General features: G+C 38.0%; 1 protein-coding gene across 7 annotated transcripts in view; it reads right to left on the reverse strand.

The window, feature by feature from the left end:
- RUNX1T1 (RUNX1 partner transcriptional co-repressor 1) overlaps positions 1–10,257 on the reverse strand; it is a 139,184-nt gene that overhangs the window by 37,856 nt on the left and 91,071 nt on the right. For all 7 annotated transcript variants that reach the window (XM_060115454.1, XM_060115453.1, XM_060115456.1 and 4 more), the window contains one exon: positions 9,485–9,666. In XM_060115454.1, the coding sequence (XP_059971437.1) occupies positions 9,485–9,666 (182 nt within the window). The remainder of the gene's footprint in view (positions 1–9,484; positions 9,667–10,257) is intronic.

Raw genomic sequence — 10,257 nt, forward strand, 5'->3', positions numbered from 1 at the left:
AAAGAAGCATATATCTAAATCTCAGGAGGTGACAGTTCTGTTAAAGTAAAGCCCAAAGACATTAATAACTTAATCTTAAACAAAGCTTCCTTCCCTTTTCTAACACATGCAGTTTGTTAAGGCTTCCACAGAAAGACTAGACACTGAATTAAAGGGCGGGGGAGTGGTCATTTAGGGCATCGTACTTTCAAAACACAACTCAGTAAAAGGTCTCTTCAGGAACTTTTAGGAAATAGGTGAGTTTAGATAAGAATTTTATATAACACCCTATATTGGTATTGAATAATGTATCTGAAACTAAATACATTACAAATTCCCCTGCTTCCTTAAAAAGAAAATCAAACCTAATTCTTCATGGACAACCTGTGGGGATTTCTATGTTTGGAGAAATATCACCCTGCAGGAAGTGGGATGTTCAGATGGTGAAAAACAAAGCACTGAGTGACACAGGACCAACACTACTGGGCCACATGGAAAGAAGTGCCTTCCATCTCTCTATTGCTAAACCACAACCTAGGAGATAACTTCCTGAGAAGCAGGCTAACACCTTCTGGAGTAAATAAGATAGATGCAGGTAGATGTTGGCCCCTCCAGACAAAAACAAGATACCTGGACCCTTAAGGATTACAGTATGTGGGTTCCCAGAGCCTTCCTCCCGCAAGGAGAAGGTGGAAACCTTCAGGCACATGTCCCTGTAGCTCTCCATCTGCTGAACATTCAGACTGACTGGGAGCGGCCGTCCCCTTGTCTTCACTAATTTCTGACCACTGCTGAAGTATTCAGTTGCTACTGCTCCTGCTGTCTGGAACCACATTTTTTTTTTAATACATCTTTACTGGAGTATAATTGCTTTACAATGTTGTGTTAGTATCTGCTGTACAACAAACTGAATCAGCTATAGGCATACATATATCCCCATATCCCCCACCTTGAGCCTCCCTCCCACTGTTCTTATCCCACCCCTCTAGGTTGTCACAAAGCACCAAGCTGATCTCCCTGTGCTATGCAGCAGCTTCCCACTAGCTATCTATTTTACATTTGGTAGTGTACGTACCTCAATGTTACTCTCTTATTACGTCCCAGCCTCTTCTTCCCTTGTCCTCAAGTCCATTCTCCACATCTGCGTATTTATTCCTACCCTGCCACTAAGTTAATCAGTACCATTTTTCTAGATTCCATATATATACGTTAGCATATGGTATTTGTTTTTCTCTTTCTGACTTACTTCACTCTGTATGACAGACCCTAGGTCCATCCACCTCACTACAAATAACTCAATTTTGTTCCTCTTTATGTCTGAGTACTATTCCATTGTATATATGTGCCACATCTTCTTTATCCATTCACCTGTTGATGGACATTTAGGTTGCTTCCATGCCCTTGTTATCGTAAATAGTGCTGCAATGAACATTGCGGTACATGTATCTTTTTGAATTATGATTTTCTCAGTGTATATGCCCAGTAGTGGGATTGCTGGGTCACATGGTAATTCTATTCCTGGTTTTTTAAGGAACCTCCATACTGTTCTCCATAGTGGCTGTATCAATTTACATTCCCACCGACAGTGCAGGAGGGTTCCCTTTTCTCCACACCCTCTCCAGTATTCATTGTTTGTAGATTTTTTTTAACATATTTATTGGAGTATAATTGCTTTACAATGGTGTGTTAGTTTCTGCTTTATAACAAAGTGAATCAGCTTTATGTATACAAATATCCCCATATCACCTCCTCTTGTGTCTCCCTCCCACCCTCCCTAACCCATCCCTCTATGTGGTCACAAAGCACCAAGCTGATCCCCCTGTGCTATGCGGCTGCTTCCCACTGTCTATTTTACATTTGGTAATATATATAAGTCCATGTCACTCTCTCACTTCGTCCCAGCTTACCTTTCCCCCTCTCTGTGTCCTCAAGTCCATTCTCTATATCTGCGTCTTTATTCCTGTCCTGCCCCTAGGTTCTTCATAACCATTTATTTTTTTTAGATTCCATATGAATGTGTAAGCATATGGCATTTGTTTTCCTCTTTCTGACTTACTTCACTCTGTATGACAGACTCTAGGTCCATCCACCTCACTACAAATAAATCAATTTCATTTATTTTTATGATTGAGTAATATTCCATTGTATATATGTGCCACATCTTCTTTGTCCATTCATCGGTGGATGGACACTTAGGTTGCTTCCATGTCCTGGCTATTGTAAATAGTGCTGCAATGAACATTGTGGTGCATGTCTCTTTTTGAATTATGGTTTTCTCAGGGTATATGCCCAGTAGTGGGACTGCTGGGTCATACGGTAGTTCTATTTTTGGGCCCATTTTTGGATTGTTTGTTTTTGGATATTGAGCTCATGGGCTGCTTGCAAATTTTGGAGATTAATCCTTTGTCAGTTGCTTCATTTGCAAATATCTTCTCCTATTCTGAGGGTTGTCTTTTCGTTTTGTTTATGGTTTCCTTTGCTGTGTAAAGCTTTTAAGTTTCATTACGTCCCATTGGTTTATTTTTGTTTTTATTTCCATTTCCCTAGGAGGTGGGTCAAAAAGGAATTTGCTATGATTTATGTCATAGAGTGTTCTGCCTATGTTTTCCTCTAAGAGTTTTATAGTGTCTGGCCTTACATTTAGGTCTTTAAACCATTTTGAGTTTTTTTGTTTATGGTGTTAGGAAGTGTTCTAATTTCATTCTTTTACATGTAGCTGTCCAGTTTCCCCAGCACCACTTATTGAAGAGGCTGTCTTTTCTCCATTGTATATTCTTGCCTCCTTTGTCAAAGATAAGGTGACCACATGTGTGTGGGTTTATTTCTGGGCTTTCTAGCCTGTGGAACTACGCTTTCTTATTCTAATCTGTCATCTACACATTTCAACTGGAGACCTCTAATTTTTTCTTTTTAATGAATCAATCATGGCACTTTGTTCCTGGCTGCTTTCACGGCTGTAGGTGTTTCAGAGACACATCTTTTAAAATGATAGAAAGAAAGTAAACAAGAAAGCAAAAAAACTCTTAGGGGAGAGGGCCATTTGCTATACTACTAAAAACGATTGTATTAAGTTTAATTTTGAATATTTATTTGTTCAACTAGTGTTTTGTTGTTGTTGTTTTGTGTTTGTGGTGTTTTGCTTTGTTTTGTTTTAGATAGCTGGTATGTGTAACATGCACTATCCTGAGCTTTACTGGACATACAAAAGTAAGCAAGACATGATCCCCAACACCCTCCTAAGATTATCGTTTAGTAGTAGACTTAAATGCTTTTTGGAAGTGTGTTAGCGAGAAATTTTTTACCATAAACCCAGTTTAATTAGTGGTACAAGACTTCTATACTGTTATGCAGGACCTGAACCCAGCAACTACCAAAAAAAAGAGTAAAAAGTGCTATGGGAGATCAGAAGGAGAAAAGATCACTACATTTGAAAGAGCAGGGGCTATGGAGTTGGCTTCAAATTTTGGCTCTGCTATTTGCTGGCCATATGAACTGAGGAGGCTGAATCTCTATGAGTCACAGAATAGGGGCAATTATTTCTGAGCTACTGAGAGGTCTATATGAGAGACTCTACATAAAGAGCCTAACACATATTTGGCATTCAACAACTTAACCAAAGCACTTATTTTTCAAGCTGAGGCGTTCAGAGGCTGGGGTATTACAAACATAGTTATAAGAGCGTGGGCATTCAAGTCAGAGAACCTAGGGTTTAGAATCCCATCAGTGCCTCTTACAAGCCATGTGACCTCAGACATATTATCCAGCCAGCCTGAACCTATGCAATAGGACTGTCAGGAAATAAGTGCTGTGTGTTCATATGTAAATTATTTAGCATGGGCCTGGCACATCTTAAGTGCTCAGTAAATAGTAACCATTATTATAATATTCATGATTGGGAAGCCTTCATTCAAATAGTAGAACCTGTCTTGAGTTAGCCTGCCAAGTATGAATAGAATTATTATATACAAGAACTAGGGCAAAGAACAGAAACCATCAGTCAGAATACAGACTAAGGCATGAACAATGTTCAGCAGAGCCAGACCCTAGTAGAGCAGCAAAAATAAGGCTAGCAAGTTTACGCTGAGGCTGGAGTGTGGAGACCAAAATGTTCTCTACAGCCACACAATCTTTCTTATCATGTAAATGCAACTTAATGCAATTTCACTAGAAGCCTCCACAATTGATATGACTAATACAAAAAAAAAAATCATTTCTACAGGGATGATTACTCTCTTCTTGAAACTGATGAATGCATTAAAAAATGCAACACAAAACAAGAATGTGTGAATATAATGTAAATCTCTTATATTTTTTCACAGAAAACTGAATGCAGCAGATAATAAAAATTTAATTCTTATTTGCATAGTCAATTAATTCTACAATTCCTTATAACTTTTCTTTTTTCTTTTGGCCATGCCGTGCGACATGTGGGATTGTAGTTCCCAGATCGGGGACTGAACCCGCACCCCCTGCATCGGAAGTGCTGAGTCTTAACCACTGGACTGCCAGGGAAGTCCCTACAATTCCTTATAAAGTGCCCCTATCTTTTCTCTTTAGAAAGACAAAAATATTGAAATCTCATTCATTTTGCAGAAAAGGAAAAATGGACTTAATAGGTTCAGCTGGTGTGTGCTTTGCTGACAAATCTTATACATTCAACCAACACGGTTTCAAAATGACTGCCTTATGACCCTCCAACATTCAGTGTTTTCTAGTTTACTCATTAAGCCAGGAAATCTGGCTTACTGTGAATCCTCTATCAGTATAAAAATTTATGAAACCTCAGATTATTATACTGTTGCATTTGCCCACATGAGCAATTACAGAGAAAAAACAAATGAGGGAAAGTAAGGAGGGAAAAATACACAATTCTCAGTTAAGCTTTCCTTGTTTACATTCTGCACATTAAATCATATTTTGTGCAACTGGAAGATTTCAGGTAGGTAAATTTCTCCACTAAGAAGCTCTGTAACTTTAAGCAAGTTCTTTCGTCCTTAGTTTTCTCAAGATAAAGGACTGGCCTCGTAAATCTATAAGATTGCTCCCAGCTAACAAATTACATACTTCTAAAGCTCAAGAAAATCTTTTTAGAAAATAATCTTTAATAATTGGGGGTGGAGGACATACATATTAATGCAACCATGTGGCCTTCATAATAAAAACCAAGATGTGTTAAACTGAGAGTAATTTAAAGCATAATTACAATAAAATGATTATATAAAATATAGAGATATAGAGATAGATAGATAGATGAAGGGGATTAATATTTAAAATAAATCACTTGAAACAGGGAGGAAGGCACTGGAGACAGTGTTACACATACAAAACCAATGATCATTCGATTTGATTTAAGCCAGGAAGATTCTGAGTCAGAAAATCGGCATGACAGGAGAGAGCACAATGTTAAAGACAAATATAACAAAAGCTGCAACATCAAAGCTGTGAGAAAAGACATCAAATGATAATTAACAACAAAAAAGTATCCTTTTAAACGTAGTAATTTTTAACTATTTTGTAGTCTCAAAAAAATGCAGTCTTTGTCTAACTGCTCTTTCCCTCCTCACTCCATTTGAAACTGTGTTTTCATGACCATCATGGTGAGCAGTTTTAAAGAGGACTCTCAACTTCTAGTCTCTGTTTGAAAGTGGTCTCTTCATTTAATCAGCTCCAAAAACGGTTTGTATTCCCTTCCTCAGCTTTTCCCATCATAAAATGGCAAGATAAACAATAACCTTTTACATATGAACAAAGAATAGAAATCAGTACTTTCTATTAACTTTCTCTAATATTTTAGGGGAAAAAAAGCACGATTTTTAAATGAAAATTGTCTCTTTCTAATTTGGGTTCTAAGTTATTCTACCACAGACCTACAAATCTAGTAGAGTTGTTCAGGGACTCACCCTAGATCTCTTTTTAAAAAGAAGTAGAATAAATTTTACTGTTCCATACAGGAAAAAAAAAAAAAAAAGAAAAATCCATAGACTTTCCCAGAGTATTCATTTCTCTGTAAATAAAAGTAATGCTTAAAAAAAGAAAAAATATAACCAGTGACAATCACATTTAAGGATGAGAAGTTACATTTGCCAAAACCCATCCCTGAAATACGTGAGGACTGTTTAGTAGATTAAATCAGCAATCATAACAGAATTTAAGCCCCAAAGTTGTAAACAAAATATAGAGCGCTCTTTTGTTCGTGACATGTCATGAACAAATTATCAAAATGTGTTTTCTCCTCAGGTGTCAGTTTTTCCCTCTTTTAGTGACTGATGGTTCCCAGTGTTATTACAGAAACAGATTGATCTTTTTAATGAGCCAGTTTAATAGACTCCAAAATCTCACCGTGGCTGCTCATCCATGTCAGACCATATGCACCAACAAAACATTCAGTAAAACAACAAAAAAAAGCTCTGCTGTCAAACAGCTCCATACTCTATAAAATTTCATATAGTAGATCTGGATATACAGATAAATAACCAGAGAAGAGGAAAATGCACATGCAAACAAGATGCAGAAAATATATGCAAAGAAATAGTAGAGGCCCATATTTTCTTGGCTCTGATCAAATTCCCACAAGATACAAATGTATTTACACAACATATTCTCATTACCCTTCCTCCTCTCTAAGGAAATCCATTTGCCATCTTTCCATTATAACGCACACTTCAGGGTTCCACTTGAAAAAGAATGTTCCACCCAAAGAGCAACTGTGTGAATTCTGACTCCAGCAACTGTCTATGGATAACCAGAGGGAGAAGAGCACTGAAGGCTCTTTTAAGAAAGTTCTACCTGACTGAATGTAAACATGCATGCACACACAGCTACAGATCATCAAAACAAAAATGCTGATTTTCTGTGGAATTTATATGAAGTTTCCATATCAGTGTTAGCACATTGCCAAGGGCTTACCTCAGCACTGTTCAAGGGAGGTCTAAAGTCACAGTATATTCACGTATGAAACACTGGGAAAGAACCAGTGGAGAAAGTGCTGGGAATATAAAGAAGTGGATAAAGCAAGTTTTCATTCTGCCTGTTACGGTTACTTAGCAGTTAGAGTTTCTAGAATAGATTGTGTCCATTTCCAATTTTGCTTTTAGGATTACCTTTACATTTATCACAGCTATCTAAACCTTTCCCTGTTACCCTCTCCTCCACACAGGTAAATGTTCTTCTTCCCAATTTTCTATCTAGTCTCTCCTTAATTTCCTTTACCACACTATCTTGGAAAAATGGACCTGAAACATCTCAATACCAGCAAGTAGTGCTGATTCCCTGCAGGATAAATGGTTAGGATCAGATAGGAATACACATGTGAATCATTTATCTTTGGGCTGCTTCTTGGTTTTTAGTATCATGTGGACACACCACTCAGACACCTGGATTAGGCAGCTGCCTTTAAAAGCTAAAGTACTAAATGCTTAAATATGACTATGGAAATACAACTTGCGAAAATAAGAAAGTAGCACTGTTGGTAGGTCATGTATGGAGGTGGGTCTACAGTACGTCAGAAGTAAACTAATGTTTAATCTTTTGTTTTAGGCATTTTAAACTATTAAGAGATCCTATGTCAAGTGGAAAAAAATTCCAGAGATTGTAGCATAAAAACTGCTTAACAGAGGATTATGTAATAACTGTATGTAAACTGGCTGGCTTTTAATAACATTCTGATTTGCAAAGCAACTATACATTTAAGGGTAGCTAAGTTGGTCACAGATAGATGTCTCTGAGCAGCTCCAAGGATCATAAGTTCCTAGGAATCTGTGTGGGTGTTAACCTCTCAAAGGCTGGTCTACAGTTCCCTGATAAAATGCAGAAAGAGTGAATGGATAAGTAGAAAAAGGAAACAAAGCATATGACAAATAAGTTTCTGAATATAGTTTCATTTTAAGATTCTCCATATTTTACAAATACTATGCAAGATGCTGATAAGACTTTATATTCCTGGATTATAAAATATTTATATATGAGGCTGAGGTATTCAGGAAAATTATTTTAGTAAGGTACATTGGAAGTTTCATGTGTATGCCTTATTCAACAACTAATTTGTAAGGTTTAATGGAGAAGGGATTTTATTTTACATTTCTTAGAATTCTCAGTTATTAGGGCAGAGTACCTGATAGAATGAATATTGACTGATAAAATTTTTCAGCAAAAATGTCATCTATAAGTTCTATTACTTAACTCTAATCTTCACTCAGTCCATCTAGCTTCCCAGAAGTTTTCTCTTCGTTCATCTAAAACCCAAATTAAGGGGCTTCCCTGGTGGCGCAGTGGTTGAGAGTCTGCCTGCCGATGCAGGGGACACGGGTTCGTGCCCCGGTCTGGGAAAATCCCACATGCCGCGGAGCGGCTGGGCCCGTGAGCCATGGCCGTTGGGCCTGTGCGTCCGGAGCCTGTGCTCCGCAACGGGAGAGGCCACAACAGTGAGAGGCCCATATACCGCAAAAAAAAAAAAAAAAAAAAAAAAACCAAAATTAAATAGCTACTGCATTGTGCTTAGGCCAGATTTCAAAACCACCATGTTTTGAGAAAACTTAGAATAACAAATTTCCTAACACTGAAGGGTAAAATATGTGGTTGGGATGAATTACATAGTAAACGATAATTTTAATACAGAGATGCCCTTGGAGATAATGTATGTTCAGTTGCAGACCACCATAGTAAAGCAAATATCACAATAAAGCCAGTCACACAATTTTTTTTTAGTTTCCCTGTGCATATAAAAGTTATGTTTACACTATACTGTAGTCTCTTAAGTGTGCAGTAGCACTGTCTTAAAAAAATGTATATACCTTAATTTAAAAAATATTTTATTTGTAAAAAATGCCAAAACAATTACAATGGTTAATATTAAAGATTACTGACCACAGATTACCATAACAAATATAATAATGAAGAAGTCTGAAATATTGTGAGAATTACCAAATTCTCACAGAATTACACAGAGACACAAAATGAGCAAATGCTATTGGAAAAATGGCGCCAACAGAGTAATTCCATGCAGAGTGCCACAAACCTTCGATTTGTTTAAAAAAAAAAAAAAGAAAAAGAAAAAAGAAAGAAAGAAAAGCAGTATCTGTGAAGCACAATAAAGTGCAATAAAACAGGGTATGCCTGTATTGACTGTGTGTCTAACAACCATCAGTGGCACTTGGCATATCTGAATATCATTCATCTTTACCTTTTCCTTTAATATTGCAAGCAGTGGTGGTGACCATTTGTAATGTATAGAAAAGTCAAGTCACTAGATTGTACATCTGGAACTATCATGTGTTGTAGGTCAATTAAACTTAAAAAAAATAATTACAAGTAGCAAAGATTAACCTGCACAAAAAGCTAATTGACACAGGCCAGAGACTCATCACCCTGTAACACCCCAGGCCAGAGCAAGATTCCCTAGATGGCCACTCTAGCTTTTTATTATTTTGCAAGAGGTGTCGGTCAGCAGTTTAAACATGACATGAAACCTGTCCTCATACTGCAGGTCTGGGGTCCTCCTCCCTCTCACCTGTCTGGAGTTCGCCTCTTCCCGTTTTCGTTCACATCGAGAAGCAGCTCTGAGGAGTCAACAGGTGAGGTGGTGCTGGCATCCAGAAGCAGCTGTTCATGCTGGGCGAGGTACTGGGCAGGGTTTTGTTTGGCCAGCCTTGCGCAGTGGAGGAGCTCACGCTGCAGAAGAGGCAAGTTGGCCTGCAGGGGCATGACAGGAATGAGAGGATAGCCCAAAGGCTCCTTTTACCCAGTGGACCTACTCCACTTTTCAAACACCGGCGGACCGGACGCCACAACTTGGCTAAACACAACGCCACTGAATGAATGCAGTTCTCAGGCACAACCCTCAGGACTGGCTACAATGTTAGCCTCCCTCGGGGCCTGGGTTGGGTGAGATGTCTGAGGGATGTCTCACCTCTCCCATCTTCAGCCCCTTTAATAACACTGGGAGTGGCTCTTATTTATGTTAAGATCCCTTCATACTCAAGCATTATAAGCTCTACAGGATATCAGATTCCAGCTCCATCTATGAGCAATTTCTGTTTTCCACAAGGAAGACAGAGGGTACATTAAATACATACATGGTTCAATTAACCTCAAAATAGGCTCCCTGACACATTCAGTTTTGTATCTAGTTACTTACCCAGTTGAAAAAGGCTAATCCTATGAAATATCTTTGGTCAACTACTAACTTCAAGTGAAAAAACAGAGAGATGAACATAGAGATTGTTTTTAATAATCATCAGATTTGCACAACATTTCAGTATTGGTCTGAGTCTGATCAGATAT

This window comes from Mesoplodon densirostris, chromosome 13 (genome assembly GCF_025265405.1).
Source record: "Mesoplodon densirostris isolate mMesDen1 chromosome 13, mMesDen1 primary haplotype, whole genome shotgun sequence".
NCBI classification, from domain to species: domain Eukaryota; kingdom Metazoa; phylum Chordata; class Mammalia; order Artiodactyla; family Ziphiidae; genus Mesoplodon; species Mesoplodon densirostris.